The sequence below is a fragment of the Staurois parvus genome, unplaced genomic scaffold, assembly GCF_062004578.1.
Source record: "Staurois parvus isolate SC_StPar_1 unplaced genomic scaffold, SC_StPar_1.0 ptg000570l, whole genome shotgun sequence".
Taxonomy (NCBI): domain Eukaryota; kingdom Metazoa; phylum Chordata; class Amphibia; order Anura; family Ranidae; genus Staurois; species Staurois parvus.
Genome location: NW_028318366.1, coordinates 1,378,697 through 1,404,763, shown reverse-complemented (window position 1 = coordinate 1,404,763; position 26,067 = coordinate 1,378,697). Strand labels below are relative to the sequence as shown.

General features: G+C 47.0%; 1 protein-coding gene across 1 annotated transcript in view; it reads left to right on the top strand.

The window, feature by feature from the left end:
• LOC149450595 (uncharacterized) overlaps positions 1 to 26,067 on the top strand; it is a 119,388-nt gene that overhangs the window by 51,024 nt on the left and 42,297 nt on the right. Inside the window, exon 2 of the mRNA XM_089691737.1 lies at positions 3,456 to 4,634. Coding sequence (XP_089547863.1) covers positions 3,456 to 4,634 — 1,179 coding nt within the window. The remainder of the gene's footprint in view (positions 1 to 3,455; positions 4,635 to 26,067) is intronic.

Sequence of the window (26,067 nt, the reverse complement as noted above, 5' to 3'; positions counted from 1 at the left end):
AGTGATGTCAGGCACAGACAGGAAGTGATGTCAGGGACGGAGGGGAATCATATCAGAGACGTTGCTGGACGTGACAGCAGAGGAGGTAATAAGATGTTTTTTCCTATTTAACCCCCGTCATGTCGGTCCTCTTCCTCCACAGTCACGTCCGTCCTCTCCCTCTACAGTCATGTCGGTCCTCTTCCTCCACAGTCACATCTGTCCTCTTCCTCCACAGTCATGTCCGTCCTCTTCCTCCATAGTCATGTCCGTCCTCTTCCATCTCCAGCAGATGATGATACACACATATATAGTGTGGGAACCCAGATGAACCCCTTCAGGGGCAGAACATTCCCCCACTTCCGGGGCCGGAACATTCTCCTCATTGTGGAGATAAATTCTAGTAATATGGTCCTCTAAACAAACAGCACTGACAATAAATAGACAAGACAAGGACCATCCTGACCATACATGGCCTACAAAGGGCAATGATGACACTACACAGGCAGCCAATGGGCAATCATTACACTATGCAGCCAACACAATGATGGAGTGCCGGGGTCAGGAGTATGGAGCATAGGGCCCCTTACATTGCTGTATTTACTTTCCAGACCTCCTTACAGAACTCCTATCAGGAAAGGAAGACAACCTTCACCTTCTTACCATCTCATTGTTTTCCAGTATACCAAGTGGAATGAAGGAGGGCAGTCTTTCCCCCCTTGGTGGGCACTTGTTCTTAGAGGAGGTCTGTTGGTGTATTATCGACTAAAAGGTAGTCAGGGGTCAGTGCTGAACATCTTCAGGAGACACTTCAATACCTTCCCATGACACAGGCTCTGGCAGTGCCCGGTGCTGGAATTCAAAGCCCCAGGAACCCACCACCACTCTGTACAATGTCCTGGATATCACAGTATACTTGGCAATGAATGAACTAACCCTTCCCTTATGTTGTTCTCTTCCTACCCACGATGGGCTGTCATTGGAGGGAAGAGAACAGACTCCTCCCCCAGAGCTCTCTATTACACCAGTAGGATCCTCCTGCTATCCCATCCAATCCCTTCTCTTACTGCAGAGAGTGACAGTGACATCACTCCTGTCAGTCAGCAGGCTGCTAGAGATTGGAGCCTTGCAGTCAGAGTTCTGGCTATTAAAGTCAGCAAATCCGGCCAAAAGTCAGCAAGTTCCCCTTCCTGGACATCATGATGAGCCGACATTGACCTCACAGCACTGCCTCAGAGCAAACAGGTCATAGGAAGGATCATATTTATCATTCCTTGTCTGCAGATCTAATACTCATCAAAACCAGTTCAGAGACCAAACAAACCCAACAGAGAAAAGGGGATTTCTGATCTGGCAGGTCAAGATTGTCCCAGGACCTCCAAGATGTAGCAAACACTAAACAGTTCAGATTAAATGTCTTCCCATGGGGGGAGTAGTTCTTCAATGTCCAGCAACCCTCCTATTCCCCCCTCACATCCACATCCTATTATTGTGTGACCAATACCATCCAAATCATTCTTACTTTCATTTCCCAAAGTTATCCGTCTACAAGGAGACCTGTATAGATCACATGATGGCACCAATGAGGATGGAGGAGGACCGGAGTCACATGACTGAGAAGATACTAAACCTCACCCTGGAGATCATCTACCTGCTGACCGGAGAGGTGAGGAGGATTCTGGGAGGTCACATGACATCGCTCTTTTCTCTATTAATAAAACACAGACCTGACCGGAGAGGTGAGGAGGATTCTGGGAGGTCACATGACATCACTCTCATCTCTATTAATAAAACACAGACCTGACCGGAGAGGTGAGGAGGATTCTGGGAGGTCACATAACATCACTCTCATCTCTATTAATAAAACACAGACCTGACCGGAGAGGTGAGGAGGATTCTGGGAGGTCACATGACATTACTCTTATATTTATTAATAAAACATACCTGACCGGAGAGGTGAAGAGGATTCTGGGATTCTAACATGATATTCCTATTGGTTCCTCAATACAGAGATTTCCTCTTCTGAAGTCAGGTGATCATATGACCATCACAGTGCCTCCATGTGACTCCCTAAACCCTGAGAGACACAACGTGCAGAAGATTCTAGAAGTCACCAAGAAGATGATGGAGCTGCTGACAGGAGAGGTGAGCGGTGCCGGGAATTCTGGGACATTCTCCAGTAACAGACAAGGGATGTGTCTGGATGGTGACTGTATCATTGTGTGTGTCAGGTTCCTATAAGGTGTCAGGGTGTCACTGTCTATTTCTCCATGGAGGAGTGGGAGTATTTAGAAGGACACAAGGATCTCTACAAGGACGTCATGATGGACAATCAGCCGCCCCTCACATCACCGGGTAAGAGGAGACTTTATTGTAAAGGAGAGAGCAGTACGGAGGATCCACCTAGATCCCCCATCATCTGATAAACACATAGAAACAATGGATTCAGTCAGTGTGTGTGTTTCCTACAGATGGATCCAGTCATGGGAACCCACCAGAGAGATGTCCCCGTCCTCTGTATTCCCGGGATTCCACACAGGAAGGTCACACCATCCCTCACCATCATCAGGTAGATGATGACAATTATTGGTAGTTGTGATTTATACACAGCATGTTTGTTACAATGAATGTTTTATTATATCTTTCAGAGTGGAATCCTCGGGGATGATAATATTGATGGTAAAGAAGAGTATAAAGAGGAGGATGAGGAGTATGGAGTGATGGAGGAGTTTTCAGAAGGACACAAGGATATGATGGAGCCACCTAATACCAGGAACCCACCAGAGAGATGTCCCCGTCCTCTGTATTCCCGGGATTCCACACAGGAAGGTCACACCATCCCTCACTATTACAAGGTTGGTGGGATGGAGCATCTAGAACATGGACTTGTACAGACAATTTGTGGATATTTTATGTGACCTTATATTTTACAGATGATATTTTCTCTCATTTCCTTGATTTAGAGTGGAGATCCAATCGATATAGAATTTGAGGTGAAAGCAGAAGAAGAAGAGGCGTATGTGAGGGATGATCAGCAGTCTATGGAGGAGGATGGAATAACGGGGACATTTATAGAGGAGGACACTCCTACAGAGATCAGCACAGGTGGGTCATGAACACTAAATCCATTCCTCCACCCATACTGCTCACTGATTGGTCCAGATGATAAAGTTCTCATTGGATCTCTCACTGTCTTTCTGGTATGGGGGAACCAATCAGCTCCTGTCTAGTAATCCTTTTTGTCTTTGTATTTTAGTCCATGGCCGGGAGATGAGGAAAACCTCCGAGGATTGTCTCACTTTGTCTCCAGACTGGAAAGTAGAAGATGAGGACATCACACAGTATAGTCCAGGAGAAAACCCGGCTCCCTCCAATGTCCATCCGGCACCACCCAGTGTAGATGGACCATCGGATTCCTCGTATCCTGAGGAACCTCAGACTGTGCGGGACCGGGCCGGCCTTCCAACAGGGAAGAGGTTTTCCTGTACTGAGTGCGGGAAATGTTTCCATTATAAATCCAACCTTAATTCACATGAAAGATCTCACGCAGGGAAGAAGCAGTATTCCTGTCCTGAGTGTGGAAAATGTTTTTCAAAGAAGTCGATTCTTTACAAACATCAGAGAACTCACACGGGGGAGAAGCCATATGCCTGTCCTGAGTGTGGGAAATGTTTTTCATTGAAGTTCAGTCTTTACACACATCAGAGATCTCACACAGGGGAAAAGCCATATTCCTGTCCTGAGTGTGGGAAATGTTTTTCACATAAGTCCAGTCTTTACACACATCAGAGATCTCACACAGGGGAGAAGCCGTATTCCTGTCCTGAGTGCGGGAAATGTTTTTCAGCTAAGTCCAATCTTTACACACATCAGAGATCTCACACTGGGGAGAAGGCATATTCCTGTCCTGAGTGTGGGAAATGTTTTTCAGTGAAGTCCAATCTTTCCAAACATCAGAGATCTCACACGGGGAAGAAGCCGCTGTATTCCTGTCTTGAGTGTGGGAAATGTTTTTCAGATAAGTTCAATCTTTACACACATCAGAGATCTCACACAGGGGAGAAGCCGTATTCTTGTCCTGAGTGTGGGAAATGTTATTCACAGAAGTCCAATCTTTACATACATCAGAAATCTCACACCGGGGAGAAGGCATATTCCTGTCCTGAGTGCCGGAAATGTTTTTCAGTGAAGTCCAGTCTTTACAAACATCAAAGAGTTCACACAGGAGAGAAGCCATATTTCTGTCCTGAGTGTGGGAAATGTTTTTCACAGAAGTCCAATCTTTCCAGACATCAGAGATCTCACACAGGGGAGAAGCCATATTCCTGTTTTGAGTGCGGGAAATGTTTTTCAGATAAGTCCCATCTTTACACACATCAGAGATCTCACACAGGGGAGAAGCCATATTCCTGTTTTGAGTGCGGGAAATGTTTTTCAGATAAGTCCAATCTTTACACACATCAGAGATCTCACATTGGGGAGAAGCCGTATTCTTGTCCTGAGTGTGGGAAATGTTTTTCAGCTAAGTCCAATCTTTACACACATCAGAGATCTCACACGAGGGAGAAGTCGTATTCCTGTCCTGAGTGCGGGAAATGTTTTTCACAGAAATCCCATCTTATCGCACATCAGGGATGCCACATGGGGGAGAAGCCGTATTCCTGTCCTGAGTGCGGGAAATGTTTTTCAGAGAAGTCAAGTCTTTCCAAACATCAGAGATCTCACATGGGAGAAGCCACATTCCTGTCCTGAGTGAGGGAAATGTTCCTCACTGAAGTCCTGTCTTCCTATACATCAGGGGTACCACACAACCCTGGAGGTGTATTAGTGCCTTGAGTGTGGGAAATGTCTTCTAGATGAATGTTGCTGGACATCCCAGCTCTCATGTGGGGAAGAAGCACACCCTGATATATACCTCAGATATACTCCATGGCTGATCTTCATCATGGAAGAAACAGTTGATAAGGAGATGAGAGGCCCCCAAAGACATGGATGAAGTGCAGTAAATGTCGGGGTGCAGAGTGGTCAGTAGATCCTGGAAATGAAGGACACAACTTCAGCCCTTCTTGGGTGTCGGAGTTGCGTTTCCTGATAATGATATAGCGGGTTACAGAGCTAGAAGCCGGGAGAGCCCAGATCTCGTTATCGGGGAACTTTACACAGACAACAAGAACTTCTGAAGTTGATGTCCTTCATTTCAAGGCTCTACAGAACAGTGGTGACCCCGAAGCGTCTCTCTGTCTTCAGTCCATCCTTCTCCCATCCCCCAACAGGAGGGAAGGAGAACTCCGCCCCAAACTAGGGGGGAACTTTCCTCTCATTATTTCCCTTTGCTTCTGTGTGGGTTTGGGTGGTTGGAGGAGTGCGGCACGAGAGGGAACACAGCTTGTTGTTCTATGTCTACATATGGGGTCTGGGTAGAGGGGATCCACCGGAAAATATTTCTACTCTTTGATTTTGTGCAAATCGTTTCTGTTTTCACTTTGAAGGGCGATATTATGTGTGGTTTGTAAAAGGGATTGGCCCAATAGATACCACCCCACTTAGAGAATAGATGAACTAATATGACCAGCATTCATTCAGCCATGTCACATGGTGTAATTTTATTTCACACAGTGATTTCCTATGATCATTGGCTCAATCTAGTGGCCATAATGTATTGAACTGTTTTTCCTGATTGATGTGTTTTTGAATAATACTTCATTATGGCCACTAGAGGGAGCTGATGATTATAGGAAATCAGTGTTTATTAAAATACAGCAGAATTTGTCATGGCTGGACACATGCTTGTCTCTCTCCCCCAACATATTTTTAGTGTACTATGTTAGGGGTGGTGTCATACAAGTATCGGAGATCACATTCATACATTTATGAGTATAGTAGACATTAAAGACATAAAACCTCAGGACTAAACCAACTATTTATTTAAAACAAAAAAAAATCCGTATTCATCCTTTAGGTGGCGCTAAGTATCATAGTAATTCGCTCCACCTACTATATGAAAGGGTTAATAGTTCACTCACTTTTGCATTGTGCCTACTAACTGGTTTGTTGTACATACAAGATGTTCCCGTGGGATGTGAATGCTGGTATCTATGCACACATTTCTTGTTTATAGAAATCACAGAAGTCACTATCCTGTTGTATTTTTGTTATGACGCAACATGGAGTAGTTTACTGAAATCTCTATTCTGTATTCTGATTGGTGCTTTATGGAAACCACCTGAAATATGCCGCGTTATCATTTATTATTAAAGCTTGATGAATAATAAAGAAGTCACATTTTGCATCACACATCCAGATGTCTGACTTGCATTATTCCCAAAGTACTTTGAACTGGATGTATACAAGGGAGAGGTGCAGCGCTATCTATATGAATATACCTATATACTTAAATATACCCTGGAATATCAGCTGTTAATGCGCATTTGAATTGCACATTTGGTGAGTGCGCAATTCTTACTTTTATCACCTTATCCACGAATCCAGGGACTGGAGCTCTTAAAGGACTCTTTTGGATTCTGAGCACGTTATGGACTGAATTTATCATTTAGTCACCATTTGCACTATAATAGCACCTTTATTGACTTATATTTATATTTAAGTATATAGGTATATTCATATAGATAGCGCTGCACCTCTCCCTTGTATACATTTCTATTGAGAAGGTTCATATGGTACCTCTTTGGTGTTCAGCTGCTGTTCTCTTCTTTTATACTTTGTGATTTTATATTAGCTGTTTTTAAGCGCTCACTTATTTTGAAATTTACTTTGAACTGGATGTTTGTATGGAGGAGGAGGCCGGCATAAATTGATGTTCCTGACAGAAGTGGTGTCAGAAGTGGGATAGGATCGGCCATCGGAGGTAAGTGAGCATTTTTTGTCTTCCTTTGCCCTGATCGCCCCCTATCTCCACCAAGCCTCTGTGCTGCGGTAGCACGAGCAATTGTTCTCTGGAGCTTTGGGAGCTCGCGGGGTTAAACAGAACCTAGGTTGATGTATAAGAAATGTGTGTATGTCCTCCATACAATCATACAGAGTAGTGTGTTCAGTGATTATGTACGCTTGTAACTAGAGAAACTGTTCAGTAGATGTATTCTAAGTCTCTGTAGGACTGTGAGACGTCCCATCTACTCAGCGAGGAGATTTCTCCATTGGCCTGGGATAGGTGAAAGCATGGTGACAGTCTGAAGGAGTCACAATAGGGGTGTATCTGTCCAGGGGATTTTCAGCCTTGAAGCACTTGTGCAGTTGAGAAAAAATTTGTCGGAGCTGTATGTGAGTTCAGTCCAGCTTCACCCGGCACAAAGAGTCATCACTGGGAGAGAAACACATAGGCCAGCTCACATACAGTGAAGGAAATGCGTATTTGCTCCCCTGCTGATGTTGAATGTTCACCCCTCACACAGAAATGATCGGTCTAAAAATCGAATGTTCGGTGTATTGTAACACTGAGAGACAGAATAGCAACACAAAATTCAAAAGAAATGCATGTCTAACAAATGATGACGGATCTGCATGTTCATGAGGGAAAGAAGGATTTGATCCCCTATCATTCAGCAGGATTTCTGGCTCCCAGGTGTCTCTCATACAGGTAACAAGCTGAGATTAGAAGCAGTCTCTTAAAGGGAGTGCTGCTAATCTCAGTGTGTTACCTGTATAAAAGACACCTGTCCACAGGAGCCATCAAACCATCAGATTCCAAACTCTCCACCATGGCAAAGACCAAAGAGCTGTCCAAGGATGTCAGGGACAAGATTGTAGACCTACACAAGGCTGGACTGGGCTACCAAACTATGGCCAAGCAGCTTGGTGAGAAGGTGACAACAGTTGGTGCAATCATTCACAAATGGGAGAAACACAAAACAAGTGTCAGTCTCCCTAGGTCTGGTGCACCATGCAAGATCTCGCCTCGTGGAGTGTCAATGATCATGAGAACAGTGAGGAATCATCCCAGAACTACACGTGAGGATCTTGTCAATGATCTCCAGGCAGCTGGGACCACAGTCACCAAGAAAACAATTGGTAACACACTACACCGACAAGGACTGAAATCCTGCAGTGCCCGCAAGGTCCCTCTGCTGAAGAAAGCCCATGTCCAGCCCGTCTGAAGTCTGCCACTGAACATCTGAATGATGCAGAGGAGGACTGGTGGAAAGTGTTGTGGTCAGATGAGGCCAAAATCCAGCTCTTTGGCATCAACTCAACTCGCCGTGTTTGGAGGAGAAGGAATGCTGCCTATGACCCCAAGAACACCATCCCAACTGTGAAACATGGTGGCGGAAACATTCTGCTTTGGGGGTGTTTTTCTGCTAAGGGGACAGGACAACTGCAGCGCATCAAAGGGACGATGGACGGGGCAATGTACCGTCAAATCTTGGGTGAGAACCTTCTTCCCTCAGCCAAGGCATTGAAAATGGGTCATGGATGGGTGTTCCAGCATGACAATGACCCAAAACACACGGCCAAGGCAACAAAGGAGCGGCTCAAGAAGAAGCACATTAAGGTCCTGGAGTGGCCTAGCCAGTCTCCACACCTTTCATCCGATTGAAAATCTGTGGAGGGAGCTGGAATTTTGAGTTGCCAAATGTCAGCCACCAAACCTTAATGACTTGGAGAGGATCTGCCAAGAGGAGTGGGCCAAAATCCCTCCTGAGATGTGTGCGAACCTGGTGGCCAACTACAGGAAACGTCTGACCTCTGTGATTGCCAACAAGAGATTTGCCACCAAGTACTAAGTCATATTTTGTGAAGGGGATCAAATACTTATTTCCCTCATGAACATTCAAATCAGTGCAGAATTTGTTAGACGCATTTCTGCTGAATTTGTTGTTGAAATTCTGTCCCTCAGTGTTACACCGAACATTCGATTTTTAGACTGATCATTTCTGTGTGAGCGGGCAAACATTAAAAATCAGCAGGGGATCAAATACTTATTTCCTTCACTGTAATATCGCATCTTTGCTTTGCAGTGATGATGGGAAACTCCCAAGGTAAGGGGAAGTACCCAGACCCTCCGGAGCCACCGTGTAAAGTATTCAGAGGAAGAAAACCTGTTAAAGAAATTTACTAAGGAAGATGGATCAGCTCTAGAAAAATCCCAACTACCAGCTAATGAAACATGTAAAGAGTATGTTGCCTGAGTGTCACTTTGGATTTTAATGTTGTCCAATGGGTGGACAGCCTGGTGGGGTGGAGTTCAACCATGGGGAGTGCCAGTCCTTTTCCCAGAGATGGGGACAATGATGATGATTTTCACATGGATATGATAAAGGGGATATATTTAGGGGACAAAACTGCCTTTCCCCTATATATGTGAGGGGGAGCATTGAATTGGTTGAAGTATGCCCCGGGATATAAATGCCTGAAACCAATCCCTTCTGCCCCAGTAACTAAACAGACTAATTATTATACAGGATTTATATAGTGCCAACGCTATTTATGGCACTTGTCGCCTGACACTGCGCTTCCTGATTATACTCAGCTGTATCCTCAGCTCCCTAAGGATGAGGATTATTTGTTGTCACATAATAGGAGGAGACATGCATTACATTCTGCCCCAAGAGTCTCCCACTGATGAAGGAGGCTGTTTGGCAGTGATCGGTGGTGATGGGGAAGATTCTTCAGAAGAAGAGTCAGGTTCAAGTGTATCAATGCGTGAAATGAATAAAGAGTGGAAAGAAACAAAAGTTACATTGGGAAGGACATTAGACCAGATGCAGCAAACTGGCTGCTCTGACACCCAGGACCAAGAAGGAGGAAAATAAAAAAGGCAAGGTAGTAAGCAAGGCAATGAAATCAGGAGGACAGACATCAATGGTAAAAGAGCAGACAGTACAGGAGAGGGACGCAGCAAGTGAGGAGTCAGAAGATTCAACAGGAGAGGTGAGTTGGCCGGAACAGGATAATTCAGAAGAACTCAGTAAGTATTATTTGAGGTCCAGAAAAGACGCTGAAGACGAGGGAGCCACCCAAGCTTACCCTTCCATCATTGTGGGAAATGATGTGGTGATAAAGCCAATGGTAATGAATGACGTTAATGGCATTATAAAGCATTGTCCTGATCCACAGGAAAACCCCACTGCTGCCATTAACTACTTGAAAAGAGCAACTCAGGGACGACAATGTTCACAACAGGACATGAGGATAATCATCGATGGAATTTTGGGATATGATATGGAATCAGGTTGGGATTGGACCACCATGTTTCATGAGCCATTTGGACTGACTGTGGACTATGAGTGGAGAATTGCCGTAGGACAGAAACAGATGTGGAAGGAGTTAATTGCAGAAATTAACAGTCACTAGCTACAGTAGTTGCTTGTAAGCAGAGCAGTAGGGAATCAATTATGGAGTTCCTAAAAAGATTTAAGAAGGTCTGAAAAGAAGAGGCAGGATGAAATCTGACAACACCAGAGTTAGGAATTATATATACAGGTGAAACTCGAAAAATTAGAATATTGTGCAAAAGTTCATTTATTTCAATAATACAACTTAAAAGGTGACACTAATATATGAGACTCATTACATGCAAAGCAAGATAGTTCAAGCCGTGATTTGTCATCATTGTGATGATTATGGCTTACAGCTCATGAAAACCCCAAATCCACAATCTCAGAAAATGAGAATATTCCATGCAATCAATAAAACACGGATTGTACATAGAACAATATCCGACCTCTGAAAAGTAGAAGCTGCATATGTACTCAGTACTTGGTTTGGGCCCCTTTTGCAGCAATTACTGCCTCAATGCGGCGTGGCATGGAAGCTATCAGCCTGTGGCACTGCTGAGGTGTTATGGAAGACCAGGATGCTTCAATAGCGGCCTTCAGCTCTTCTGCATTGTTCAGTCTCATGCCTCTCATCTTTCTCTTGGCAATGCCCCATAGATTCTCTATGGGGTTCAGGTCAGGTGAGTTTGCTGGCCAATCAAGCACAGTAATCCCACGGTCATTGAACCAGGTTTTGGTGCTTTTGGCAGTGTGGGCGGTGCCAAGTCCTGCTGGAAAATGAAGTCAGCATCCCCATAAAGCTCGTCTGCGGAAGGAAGCATGAAGTGCTCCAAAATCTCCTGGTAGATGGCTGTGTTGACCCTGGACTTAATGAAGCACAGTGGACCAACACCAGCAGATGACATGGCTCCCCAAATCAACACAGACTGTGGAAACTTCACTCTGGACTTCAAGCATCTTGCAGTGTGTGCCTCTCCATTCTTCCTCCATACTCGGGGTCCTTGGGCCTCTCCATTCTTCCTCCATACTCGGGGTCCTTGGGCCTCTCCACTCTTCCTCCATACTCGGGGTCCTTGTGCCTCTCCATTCTTCCTCCATACTCTGGGTCCTTGTGCCTCTCCATTCTTCCTCCATACTCGGGGTCCTTGTGCCTCTCCATTCTTCCTCCATACTTGGGGTCCTTGGGCCTCTCCATTCTTCCTCCATACTCGGGGTCCTTGGGCCTCTCCACTCTTCCTCCATACTCGGGGTCCTTGTGCCTCTCCATTCTTCCTCCATACTCTGGGTCCTTGTGCCTCTCCATTCTTCCTCCATACTCGGGGTCCTTGGGCCTCTCCATTCTTCCTCCATACTCGGGGTCCTTGTGCCTCTCCATTCTTCCTCCATACTCGGGGTCCTTGGGCCTCTCCATTCTTCCTCCATACTCGGGGTCCTTGGGCCTCTCCATTCTTCCTCCATACTCGGGGTCCTTGTGCCTCTCCATTCTTCCTCCATACTCGGGGTCCTTGTGCCTTTCCATTCTTCCTCCATACAATTGGGGTCCTTGTGCCTTTCCATTCTTCCTCCATACTCGGGGTCCTTGGTTTCCAAATGAGATGCAAAAGTTCCTCTCATCAGAAAATAGGACTTTGGGCCACTGAGCAACAGACCAAGTCTGTTTTTCCTTAGCCCAGGTAAGAAGCTTCTGACATTGTTTGCTGTTCAGGAGCAGCTTGACAAGAGGAATACGACATTTGAAGCCCATGTCCAGGATCCGTCTGTGTGTGGTGGCTCTTGATGCACTGACTCCAGCCTCAGTCCACTCCTTGTGAAAGTCCCCAACACTTTTGAATGGCCTTTTCCTGACAATCCTCTCCAGGCTGCGGTCATCCCTGCTGCTTGTGCACCTTTTTCTTCCACACTTTTCCCTTCCACATAACTTTCTATTAATGTGCTTTGATACAGCACTTTGGGAACATCCAACTTCTTTTGCAATGACCTTTTGAGGCTTTCCCTCCTTATGGAGGGTGTCAGTGATGGTGTCAGGTCAGCAGTCTTTCCCATGATTGTGATTCCTACTGAACCAGACTGAGAGACCATTTAAAGGCTCAGGAACCCTTTGCAGGTGTTATGGCTGAATGAGCTGATTAGAGTGGGACACTTTGAGCCGAGATTATTCCACCTTTTCACAAGATTCTCATTTTCTGAGATTGTGGATTTGGGGTTTTCATGAGCTGTAAGCCATAATCATCACAATGATGACAAATCACGGCTTGAACTATCTTGCTTTGCATGTAATGAGACTCATATATTAGTTTCACCTTTTAAGTTGCTGCACTGAAATAAATGAACTTTTGCACCATATTCTAATTTTTCGAGTTTCACCTGTATATACAGGCAGTTATTGTTAGGAATGGACTGGCCAGCAATGGTGGGACTCACCTGCCTTTTGATCTGCAGTACCAGGGCTGGCCAGCGGGTGCTCCCAGCAATCAGAGACTCAACCTTTCAGCCAGCTAACACCTGGAACTGATGATACTGGTGTATTTAAGGGATGGCCAGACTTGCAGACTCTGCCTTGGTGTTGTGTTTGTCCTGGGCCCTGTATCTGTCCTGCATCCTGTTTCTGTTCCTTTGCTGACTTCTCCTGCTCTGATCCTGGCTTGTGACCCTGACCATCCCTCTGTCTGAACCTCTGTACTACGCTGCTTGCTACCTGTTCTGATCCCTGGCTTGTGACCTGGACCATCCCTCTGCCTGACCCTCTGTACTATGCTGCTTGCTACCTGCTGAACCTGGCCTGTGACCCCGACCATTCTCCGCTTGCTCCCCCTGTACCTACCTGCCCAATTGATATTGACCCGGCCTGCCTGACGACGCTTGCTTGTATGTACTGTTATCTGTGGGTGGTTTGGTTTGGTTTGTTTGCACTGTATTATGTTTAGTATTGCACTGCGTTTATGTTTGTACTGTTAGTGTTAATAAATTATATTGTTTATAACATATCTGAGGTCTGCGTTTCCCTGCTTCAGTCACACACCTCTGGTCATACCTGGGAGCCCTGACATTACACCAAGGAGAATCCTGACCAGAAGTGGCTGCACAGGGAAGCCATCTTGGCTTGTTGATGGGAAGGATGGATCTGGATGAGGTTGTGTATTTATATCTGCTAGTGTTTGATGACAGGGAGTATGCTTATCAAACTCTGAAGGAGTATCCCCGGGATGAACTGCTAGAATGTATACGGCTCGCTCATGTTCTAGTAGATCAGGGCACAGTGTTCTCTGAGGTGCAGCCATTGATTGAGGTTTGTGCAGAGTTGGTTTCATCTGGTTCCCCCGAATGCAGGGATGAATTTTTGCCACCATTTAGTGCAGACCAGGTAGAGTCCCTGGTATGGTTATTAGAGGATGATGTGGGTTACTTTCTGGAGCGTTACTCCACATGTTCACCACAGACACTAAGAGATTGTATAAACGCAGTGCAGTCATTGGTCAGACAGACTTTGTGTAAGCTCAGCTTTGTTCAACCCATACTGCAGACATGGACAGACTTGTTGCACCCAGCCTCAGTCAGCTTACAAAGACCCAGTCCTGCTTCTAACTCTACTCCTGTATTCCCACCAGCTCCTCCAGTTACAGCCCAGTATACTTGGCTATCTACCGCATGTCAGTCCCCTGTTCCCACTCGCTGCACCTATCCTGCCTTTAACCCTGTAAAAAAGCCCTCTGTAGCAACTGCTCCCTCTCCTGTTCCATCCTCCAGTTCTTCTCTGTCTCCAGCTGCTCCATTCGTTTGCAGACCTGCGTTTACTTGCAGTGCTCCAGTAGTTAAAACCAGAAAAAAGCGAAAATTCTTTCCAACCAATACCATCCTGCCAGTATCCAAACCGGTGAGCCTGCCTTCCGTGGTTCAGCCTGATGCCTCTACTCGGCCTGATGCCTCTACTCGGCCTGAAGCCTCTCCTCGGCCTGAAGCCTCTACTCGGCCTGATGCCTGTACTCGGCCTGAAGCCTCTACTCGGCCTGAAGCCTCTACTCGGCCTGATGCCCCTACGCGGCCTGATGCCCGTACTCGGCCTGAAGCCTCTACTCGGCCTGAAGCCTCTACTCGGCCTGAAGCCTCTCCTCGGCCTGAAGCCTCTACTCGGCCTGATGCCTGTACTCGGCCTGATGCCTGTACTCGGCCTGAAGCCTCTACTCGGCCTGAAGCCTCTACTCGGCCTGATGCCTCTACGCGGCCTGAAGCCTCTACTCGGCCTGATGCCTGTACTCGGCCTGATGCCTGTACTCGGCCTGAAGCCTCTACTCGGCCTGAAGCCTCTCCTCGGCCTGAAGCCTCTACGCGGCCTGATGCCTGTACTCGGCCTGATGCCTGTACTCGGCCTGATGCCTCTCTTCAGCCTAAAGCCTCTACTCGGCCTGAAGCCTCTACTCAGCCTAATGCCTCTACCCAGCATGATGAACTGATCCAGCCTGACGATCCTATTAGGCCAGTTGACTCGATGCCCACTGTTGATCCAGATGATCCGGTACCTGATCCGGCGCCCGCCGCTCCGCCTGAGGGCCCGAGACCTGTCGCTCCACCTGGGGGTCCGGCGCCCGCCGCTCCGCCTGAGGGCCCGAGACCTGTCGCTCCTCCTGGGGGTCCGGCGCCCGCCGCTCCGCCTGAGGGCCCGAGACCTGTCGCTCCGCCTGGGGGTCCGGCGCCCGCCGCTCCGCCTGAGGGCCCGAGACCTGTCGCTCCGCCTGGGGGTCCGGCGCCTGCCGCTCCGCCTGAGGGCCCGAGACCTGTCGCTCCACCTGGGGGTCCGGCGCCCGCCGCTCCGCCTGAGGGCCCGAGACCTGTCGCTCCATCTGGAGGTCCGGCGCCCGCCGCTCCGCCTGAGGGCCCGAGACCTGTCGCTCCGCCTGGGGGTCCGGCGCCCGCCGCTCCGCCTGGGGGCACGATGCCTGTCGCCCCGCCTGGGGGCACGGTGCCTGTCGCCCCGCCTGGGGGCCCGGTGCCTGTCGCCCCGCCTGGGGGCCCGGTGCCTGTCGCCCCGCCTGGGGGCCCGGTGCCTGTCCGGTGCCTGTCGCCCCGCCTGGGGGCCTGGTGCCTGTCGCCCCGCCCGGGGGCCCGGTGCCTGCTGCTCCGCCCGGGGGCCCGGTGCCTGCTGCTCCGCCCGGGGGCCCGGTGCCTGCTGCTCCGCCCGGGGGCCCGGTGCCTGTCGCCCCGCCCGGGGGCCCGGTGCCTGTCGCCCCGCCCGGGGGCCCGGTGCCTGCCGCTCCGCCCGGGGGCCCGGTGCCTGCCGCTCCGCCCGGGGGCCCGGTGCCTGCTGCTTCGCCTGGTAATCCGATGTGCCTCTGCCCGGAGTCCTGCCCGATGTGCCTCTGCCCGGAATCCTGCCCGATGTGCCTCTGCCCGGAGTCCTGCCCGATGTGCCTCTGCCCGGTGTGCCTCTGCCCGGAGTCCTGCCCGATGTGCCTCTGCCCGGAGTCCTGCCCGATGTGCCTCTGCCCGATGGGCCTCTGCCCGGAGTCCTGCCCGATGTGCCTCTGCCCGGTGTGCCTCTGCTCGATGTGCCTCTGCCCGGAGTCCAGCCCGGTGTGCCGCTGCCCGGAGTCCTGCCCGGTGTGCCAGTCTTTGATATCCCGCCAGTTGCCAGACCCGGGCGGTGGAACATTTTGCCCAGCTAGGACTGTTTGGAGCGTCCTGAGGCCGCTCCTTGAGGGGGGGGTACTGTTAGGAATGGACTGGCCAGCAATGGTGGGACTCACCTGCCTTTTGATCTGCAGTACCAGGGCTGGCCAGCGGGTGCTCCCAGCAATCAGAGACTCAACCTTTCAGCCAGCTAACACCTGGAACTGATGATACTGGTGTATTTAAGGGATGGCCAGACTTGCAGACTCTGCCTTGGTGTTGTGTTTGTCCTGGGCCCTGTATCTGTCCTGCATCCTGTTTCTGTTCCTTTGCTGACTTCTCCTGCTCTGATCCTGGCTTGTGACCCTGACCATCCCTCTGTCTGACCCTCTGTACTACGCTGCTTGCTACCTGTTCTGATCCCTGGCTTGTGACCCGGACCATCCCTCTGCCTGACCCTCTGTACTATGCTGCTTGCTACCTGCTGAACCTGGCCTGTGACCCCGACCATTCTCCGCTTGCTCCCCCTGTACCTACCTGCCCAATTGATATTGACCCGGCCTGCCTGACGACGCTTGCTTGTATGTACTGTTATCTGTGGGTGGTTTGGTTTGGTTTGTTTGCACTGTATTATGTTTTAGTATTGCACTGCGTTTATGTTTGTACTGTTAGTGTTAATAAATTATATTGTTTATAACATATCTGAGGTCTGCGTTTCCCTGCTTCAGTCACACACCTCTGGTCATACCTGGGAGCCCTGACAGTTATGCAGGCATAGAAAATGGGAGTGGAGGCATCTATGGCTATGACATTGGGACATAACACCGTGTTACATACCACACATCACGTATTACAAATTCTGAAGAATCTTCCCACACAACACATGACATCCCAAAGAGCCAGTGTGTATGAGGTCATTCTCACTTCCACTGTTCATGTATCTATTAAATACTCCTCTCCAAGTTCAGGGCCAATTGCTGTTTTAAATGGCATGCTTGGTTTGAAGTCAGAATCTGACATTCCTCCCGAGGAACATGATTGTGTTCCAGTTATACATGAAGACACTACTCCCAGAGCCGACATGTTGGAAGAGCCAGTAGAAGGGAATGTTGATATCTTTGTAGATGGTTCATGCACAAGACCTAATGACAATGTCTACTTGGCAGGTTATGCGGTCGTTCAACTCCCAGATAAGGTATGGGAAGCAAAGCCCTGCCTTATCTCAGCACAGACTGCAGAACTCATAGCCCTGACCTGTGTCTGTGAATTATTTGAAGGAAAGATGTTAACATTTACACAGATTCCAAGTACACATTTGATGTAGTGCAGGATTTTGGCAAGATTTGGCAGGGGATCTCATGCATCTTTAGTGAATGATCTTTTGGAAGCCATACACAAGCCCCGTACTATTGCTGGTATCACATGTAAAGCCCACACGTCTTCACATGACCCCATAGCTCTGGGTAATGCATTGGCTGACTGTATGGCCAAGGAAGCTGCTTTGCAGTCTTCACAGGAGTCTGCCAGCCTTGTTTTGACTATGTTAGAGCCGCCCATGCTCCCGGAACAACAGTTACTCAAAGAATTACAGTACACAGCCACTAAAGAGGATATTCAATATTGGAAAGACAAAGGTTTGACATTGGACTAGAATGGTCTGATGTTCAAAGAGGGGATCATAGGGATACCTCAGCACAGTGCACCGGTGCTTATAGCAGTTTCATGGCATAGGGCACAGAGGATGGCAGAGGACTTTGCAGGAAATGAAAAAACATTTTGTATACATAATTTGTCACAACGGGTGCAAGATCAGTTAGGAAGGTGTGTTATTTGAGGAACAATAATACAGGACAACAGTATGGCCAACATGACCATCTTCCTCCACCACAGGGTCCTTTTGAGGAATTACAGATTGATTTTACACACATGCCTAACCAGAGAGGTAAGTATCTGCTGGTTATAGTGGATACATTTTCAAAATGGCCGGAGGTTTTTATCACTAACAAAGAGGATGCCTCCACTGTGGCCAAAATGTTGTGCAAGGAAATTATCTCAAGATGGGGATGCCCTCTGGTGATTCAGACAAGGGCCCAGCATTCACATCCAAAGTGACTCAACAGGTAGCCAAATGAATGGTTATTCAATGGAAATTTTACATCCCTTATCACCCACAGAGTTCAGGAATGGTAGAGAGGATGAACAGGATGATTAAGGAGAAGTTGAGGAAAGCTACTGGAGGTACATTTGTTAAGTGGGAGACTTATCTGCCCGCAGTGTTGGCTGAAATCAGGATGACACCAAACAAAACAACTAAATTGTCACCTTTTGAAATCTGCTGGTGATTATGCCTGGAGAATTAGAGCTGATCCAAGAAACATATGTGATGAATCGTATAAGGCTTTTGAATGGCATCTACGGTGATGTATCTCTTTCTTTTCCGCTTCCCTCACAGGAACCAACACATCCTTTCATGCCTGGAGACCATGTGGTTGTTAAAGCCCTACATAAGCACAAGGTCCTGGACCCACCTTATGGGGAGCCCACAGTGATAACAGCCGTGACCCGTACAGCAGTTCTGACAGCAGATTCTCAGGCCTGGATCCATGTGTCAAGGGTAAAGAAAGTCCTGGACTCTCCTCCACCAGAGGTGTTGACTACAAAGAGGGTGAAGAAGGTGTCGAACACCCTGAAGCAGACGCGTTAGAGAGAGAAGAAGGTGATATAGTTCCACTAGAAGACAGACAGACCGATAACAATCAAGATGTCCATACTTTTGCATCCATAAACCTCTTGGAATATCTTCCTTTTAATAGGTTGTCTTACAGTGATTGTATTTCTCCCGATTTGGGTGATTAGTATGTTATTATCACCCGCAGGACTTGATGTACATTTTTCCATAGCCCAGGCCCGGATCTAGGGAGGTGCTGGGGTGGGCTTTGTACCCCCAGATTTTACTTGTACCCCCAGATCTCTGAGAGAGGATACAACTGATCCATGACACTTGATGGGGACAATTGATGTAAAGGGGCACTCTGATGAGGACATTTTATATAAGGGACACACTGGTAAGGACACCTGATGTAAGGGAGGACTCTCAAAAGAACCGTGACGTAAAGGGGGAACTCTGAGGACTCCTGATGTAAGTGTAGGGAACTGTTATTTTATACACTAGTTGTGGTTTGTTTACATCTATATACAGCCACTAACATAGAGGTCCCATTACAGACAAGTCCCTAGGTGTGCTTCCTGCCCCTGCTAAGAGGTCAAGAAACCCCAGGATGTGATATAGTTGGTTTTCCAGGAAGTATCAGGCAGAGGGTACCAGCCTGCCATGTGCTGTGTATCTGGGGGGAATTGTATGGGGATTCTGTGAGTATTGATCCAGATTAACAAGGCTGTTATCTATGTAGTTGTTACTGAAGCAGATTAGGTCTTCCTCTGTTATATTTCAACTTCTGTATAGGAACCCTAATATCTCTGTAAGAGAGAGATTTGTGGTTCATTATCATTATTCTATTTACACTGCAGAATCCTTATAGTTGTGTATATATATATATAGATCCGTGTTTTCACCTGCATAAGACTGTCAAGGGAACTTTCTGTTAATTGCAGTGTATCTTTGCAGCCTTTTGCTTAAAGCCATAGCACCCTTATTGGTCTGGATCTCTCTTTAGCTGGGATTAGCATAGGGAGCGTTGGATAGATTAGGCTAGAGGTAGGTTAGGCATCCGACGGCCACTTAGACAGATAGAGGCCCGGTTGCAGTGACAGCCCAGTTTAGGGATAGGGACTAAGAGTGAGGATAGATAGGACATTTTATCCTTTTAGGTGATGCATCGCTGATCTTCAGACAAGCAGTGCAATCATCCGCATAGAACGTGTTACTTGGACGCCATCGCAGCATCTAAAGTGGAAGCGTGCATCTTATTGACTCTCACCTCTCCAGGGGCCCCTGCAACCGGACTGAGCTATAACCCATGGTTGGAGGTATTCTGTATACTACATGCACATATACCCGGGTATAATTGCAACCTCCCAATTTATGGTAAATTGTAATTCCTGAATGTTATTCTTATGCATCCTGTTTTATGTGGCTGCTTTATATAAACTTTGCATTAATCTCATACAGGTGGGTGACATGTTTTCATGTTAGAAATATAAGCTGGGTGCATTAATACTGCTATGTATAGTTACTGTAAGTTGTCTACCTGTTACATTCCTAGAAAGGGGTGAGTCTCCTCAATTGCAGGATCCCTATTCTAGGTGGAGGCACTGCCATTTGTATTATCACAACCCCCTCTTCCATATAGCAAAGGCTCAGGATTGCCTACTCATATACAGGTTAGCGCCATAGCTTGTTTGGTGTGGGCCATTTCACATAACCCCCCCAAAACAGGGCTACATTTGGAGGCACTGCTGAGATCGAAGTGGGTTTAATAGTCAGTCATGGAGGAGCAACACGAAGAAAAGTGGCGCCCTCAACCTACTCCTAGAAGGAGGTACCTTCCCTCTGTCCCACAAATCGGCAGTGTAAAAGAAGAACAAATGCCAGTTAACTATTCTTATCAGGAAGATGTCAATATTTCACAATCTAGTGAGAATGCTGTTGGCACTTTAAATCAACTGACTGAGATGCTAGCACAAGGGTTACAGGCGGCACATTATAGAAAGCTAAAAGTGTTCTCTGGTAATGTTCCTGTACCACAAGGAGAAGAAGCTTTCGAAGTTTGGAAAGAGCACACCCTTCAATGCTTGAAAGAATGGTCCTGCTCAGAGGAAGGCAAGCGTCAGCGTGTTATGGAAAGTCTGCAATCTCCAGCGGCAGAACTAATCCGCTTGTATCGAGATACCCATGAGGGGGTAAGTGCAACAGACTATATACAAGTACTGTCTGACCATTTTGAACCATACTATGACCTTGAACAGATGGTTGCTGACTATCCTATGACCCGTCAGAAAGAAGGAGAGAGTGTTTCCACTTTTATTAATCGATTGCAGTTACTGTTGTCACGTCTGGTGTATCACACTGCTATACATCCTGATGCAGTGAATTCAATGAGAACTAGTCAATTAGTACAGGGGTTGTTACCTCATCATCCTCTCGCACAGCTCCTCAAAGTGAAGTTATCTGATGATGATCTTCCTCTTCATGGACTAATGAAGTTAGTGAAGAAATTGGAAGCTGACATTCAGTTTAGCACCCCTAAGAAAGTGAAACATTTAAAGAGGACCTCCCTTCTCGTCCTGTTCAAAATGATCAACCTGAATTCACTCGGTCCAAGTCTTCCATTAACAAGCCCGTTGCATTACACAGAGGGAGAGACTCTAGAAAGTGCTTCAGGTGTGGTCAGACGGGCCATTCAGCTAGACAATGTCATGACGATTATGAGGGAATGGTGCAAAGTGTGTCATTCCCTGTACAAAAGCACAAAGGACGACTGAAATATTCAAAGTCAGGATCAAAACAGCCTATCATAGGCTCCAAGTCCATTGTTAATGTTACTGTCAACGGACTTAAAACTTCAGCTTTGTTTGACACTGGGTCTCAAGTTACCCTTATCTATCGTTCCTTCTATCAGAAGCATTTGAGCAACACACCACTTCAATCTACTGGACAGATGAAGTTGTGGGGGTTGAACTCTAAGTCATACCCTGTTGATGGAAGCCTGCGCATAATTGTTACTGTACCTGGTTTAGAGGACAAAGGTGTTCCTCCCATGGAGATCACTGCACTTGTGTGTCCCGACACTGGGGACTCCAATGCCGCTCCTGTGATATTAGGTACTAATTGTAAAGCAGTACACTGTGCTTTTCAGACGTTTCTTGAAGGAGGTCGAACTGCTTCTTTTGATCAAATTGAACTGTCTTCTGATCTTAAAGAGCTTTGTAATGTCCTCTCTGTTGGCTATCAACACGGAGTGGTGTATCACATCGGTAGGCATGCAGTGGAAATTCCTCCAGGGGGAGAGAGAATACTAAGGGTTGCTTCCAGCATTGCTCCTGAGCTACTTGGAGATGGCAGTTACGTCCTTATGGAAACACCTGAAGAGATGATCAACAAAGAGGGGTGGAAGGTGATTCCTGAAAGGAAAGACTGGAGAGCCAGAGTGGACCTATCTACAGTTGTGACTGTGAGAAACTGTTCACCTTACCCCATTGTAATTGATCCTTACCAAAAGGTAGCCCATTGCTATCCTGTGTTTGGTGTTAACCCCTATGCTGAAGTGTGCAAAGTGCAAGTTGAAGGTACCGCTCCTACTGTTGAATTTGATCTGACTGATCCAAACTTATCAGAGCTTTGGGTTCACAGATTGACACAGCAGTTATCAGAATTACCAGAAGTATTTTCTATGGATGAAATGGATGTAGGCTGTGCCAAAAGTGCTCAACACACTTTCAGGCTAACAGATGCCACTCCCTTCCGGGAAAGGCCCAGAAGGATAGCTCCAAAGGATGTTGATGAGCTCAGACAGACCTTACGTCAGATGAAAGATCAGGGGATCATTGCGGATAGTAAAAGTCCCTATGCTTCACCTATTGTTGTGGTAAGAAAGAAGTGTGGATCTATTCGCCTATGTGTGGACTATCGAACCCTGAATCGAAGGACAATACCTGATCAGTATACACTACCCAGGATAGAAGAGGCTTTGGAAGCTCTGAATGGAAATCAGTGGTTCACAGTTCTTGATTTGCGGTCAGGGTACTATCAGGTTCCAATGGCTCCTGAAGACCAAGAGAAAACAGCCTTCATATGTCCTTTGGGCTTCTATCAGTTTACCCGCATGCCATAAGGCATAAGGGGTGCACCAGCAACATTTCAAAGATTAATGGAACGCGTTTTGGGTGATTTAGTGCCACGAGAGTGTCTTGTGTACCTCGATGACATTATTGTATTTGGAGCTTCATTGGAGGAACATGAAGAACGTCTCATGCGAGTGTTGCATCGTCTAAAGGAGGAAGGGCTGAAGTTGTCTTCAGACAAGTGTAAGTTCTGCCGTTCATCTGTTACCTATGTAGGCCACATTGTTTCTGCTGAAGGAGTGGCCACAGATCCTGCCAAAGTTGAAGCAGTTGTGAATTGGCCACGACCTCAGAATATCACAGAGTTACGTTCATTCCTTGGATTCTGTGGTTATTACCGCAGATTTGTAGAAGGATATTCCAAAGTGGCCAAGTCCCTACATGACTTGTTGAAGACTGATTCGAGCGGTCAAGAAAAACAGAAGAAATCCACCAAAAATCCTTTTGGCGATAAGTGGACTTCAGCCTGTGAGGATGCCTTCATTCAGTTAAAGAAGAAGTTAACAGAGGCACCCGTTCTGGCCTATGCTAATGCTCGAAAGCCGTATGTTCTCCATGTAGATGCTAGCTTTGAAGGACTGGGTGGAGTGCTACACCAGGAGTATCCAGCTGGGTTGCGACCCGTCGCCTTCATCAGCCGAAGCCTCACAGTTAGCGAGCGCAATTACCCAGTTCACAAGTTGGAATTCTTAGCTCTCAAATGGGCTATTGTCGATAAGTTACATGATTATCTTTATGGAGCAGCTTTCGAAGTAAGAACGGATAACAATCCTTTGACATATGTCTTAACCACAGCAAAACTAGATGCCACTGGACATCGCTGGTTGGCTGCTCTATCAAATTATCAATTCACCTTGAAATACAAACCTGGTCCAAAAAACATTGGTGCAGATGCGTTATCCAGACGCCCTGGGTTAACGCCTGTCTCTGAAGACAATGAATGGGAGGAAGTCCCTGGTCCCGGTGTTGGAGCACTATGTTCTATGGCTGCAGTAGTGGACGATAACATGGCTTTCTCAGAGATGCGGCTCATAGACTCCATAGGAAGTGGACCTGATGCTGTACCAGACATGTTTGCTTACCCAGCAGCCCTTGGCTCATTTGAGAACTGTTCTATATCTCCTCAGCGGATGATTAAGAGTCAAAAGGCTGACCCTTTGATTGGACCTTTATATAGAGCAGTTAGTGTTAATGATCCAGAGATATTGAAGAAAACCTTGCCTGCTGAATGTAGCTCATTTCTGAGAGACTGGGATAAATTCAGGATTGAAAAGGGCCTACTCTATTGTGTGACTCTGTATCATGACCACCCAGGGAGACGTCAACTGGTTCTCCCTTATTGTTTTCGAAAGATGGTTTTCAGAAGTCTACATGATCTTCATGGTCATTTGGGGCCTGAGAAGACCTATGGCTTGATTCAGGACCGCTTTTATTGGCTCAGAATGAGAGAAACTGTGACTAGCCTTTGTAGAAGGTGCCTCCGTTGTCTGAGACGAAAAACCCTCCCAGTTCGAGCTGCCCCAATGGGACATTTACAGAGTTCAGGACCCATGGATTTGGTTTGTATCGATTTTCTATGCATTGACAATGATTCAAGAGGAATTGGGAACGTGTTGGTAGTGACTGATCACTACACCCGGTATGCACAAGCTTTTCCTACCAAGGATCAAAAGGCAGTGACAGTCGCCAGAGTGCTTTGGGAGAAGTATTTCATCCACTATGGCTTACCCCACAGATTGCATTCGGATCAGGGAAGAGACTTTGAGAGCAGACTAGTTAAGGAATTACTTCAACTGCTCAACATCCATAAAAGCCGGACTACCCCTTATCACCCTGAAGGTGATGCTCTCCCTGAGAGATTTAACAGAACTTTGCTTGATATGTTAGGTACTCTACAGGTTGATGATAAACGTACTTGGAGTCGTAAAGTTGAAGCCATGGTTCATTCTTACAATAGCACAAGACATGAGACTACGGGATTCTCCCCTTATTTCTTAATGTTTGGAAGGGAGCCTAGACTGCCAATAGACCTCTTGCTAGGGGTCTCCACTGATGGTGTCGATCATCAAAGTCACTATCAGTATGTAGCTCGTCTGAAAGATACCCTTAAGTCAGCTTATCGTTTGGCTGAAGAAAATGCTGCCAAGATAAATGAAGGGAACAAAAGGAGGTTTGATCGTCGTGTGAGATACAGAGAATTGAAACCTGGTGACCAGGTATTGCTTAGTAACTTGGGCCCTTCTGGGAAGCATAAATTAGCTGACCGATGGAGGAATGAGATTTTTACAGTGGTGAGCAAATTACCTGGAATTCCTGTGTACAAAATAAAGGGACCAGAAGGTAGAGTAAAAGCTTGGCATCGAAACCATGTGCTCCCTATTCCTCAAGTCACTGATGATGATGACTCAGAAGATACTGTGGGAAGGGACTCCCCACAACCTCAGGCTAACATTACAACTGACCCTCCTGACTCTAATGAGTGACTGGACTGTAGTTCCTGAGATTCAGAGCCCAACAGCTTCTCCTCTTCCAAGAGAGTCACTGAACCCTAGATCTCCAGAGTTTGTGCCTGAGTCAGTGAGTACGCCTAACCAAGGATCTAGTTCTACTCCACAATCGGTGCCATCTCTTCCCATGACACAAAGTCCTCATTCAGTACCTGAAAATCAGGGATTACCTCATAGGGAAGTGCGTAGAGGAGGAAGGGTTAGACATCCACCACCTGTTTTGACTTATGATACTTTGGGAGATCCCAGCATCATTCCTCAGCCCCATCTATACCATGCCTGGGTAGGGGCAGTATCTAATCTGGTCAATATGCTACCTGTATTTGCATCACCTGGCATGTATTTATACTAATCTGTTGTTTTCTTTAGCAAACCATTGTAATGGAGAGAGGACAACGTTGTGTATTTGAAATTGAATTTCATTATTGTATATAATTTGAGCTTCCTTTGACGGGACGTAAAGGTTTCACCAGGGGGAGAGTGTAGGGAACTGTTATTTTATACACTAGTTGTGGTTTGTTTACATTCATATACAGCCACTACCATAGAGGTCCCATTACAGACAAGTCCCTGGGTGTGCTTCCTGCCCCTACAAGGAGGTCAAGAAACCCCGGGATGTTATATAGTTTGTTTTTCCAGGAAGTATCAGGCAGAGGGTTCCAGCCTGCCATGTGCTATGTATCTGGGGAGAACTGTATGGGGATTCTGTGAGTACTGATCCAGATTAACAAGGCTGCTATCTATGTAGTTGTTACTGAAGCAGATTAGGTCTGCCTCTGTTATATTTCAACTTCTGTATAGGAACCCTAATATCTCTGTAAGAGAGAGAGTTGTGGCTCATTATCATTATTCTATTTACACTGCAGAATCCTTATAGTTGTCTATATATATATATAGATCCGTGTTGTCACCTGCATAAGACTGTCAGGTGAACTTTCTGTTAATTG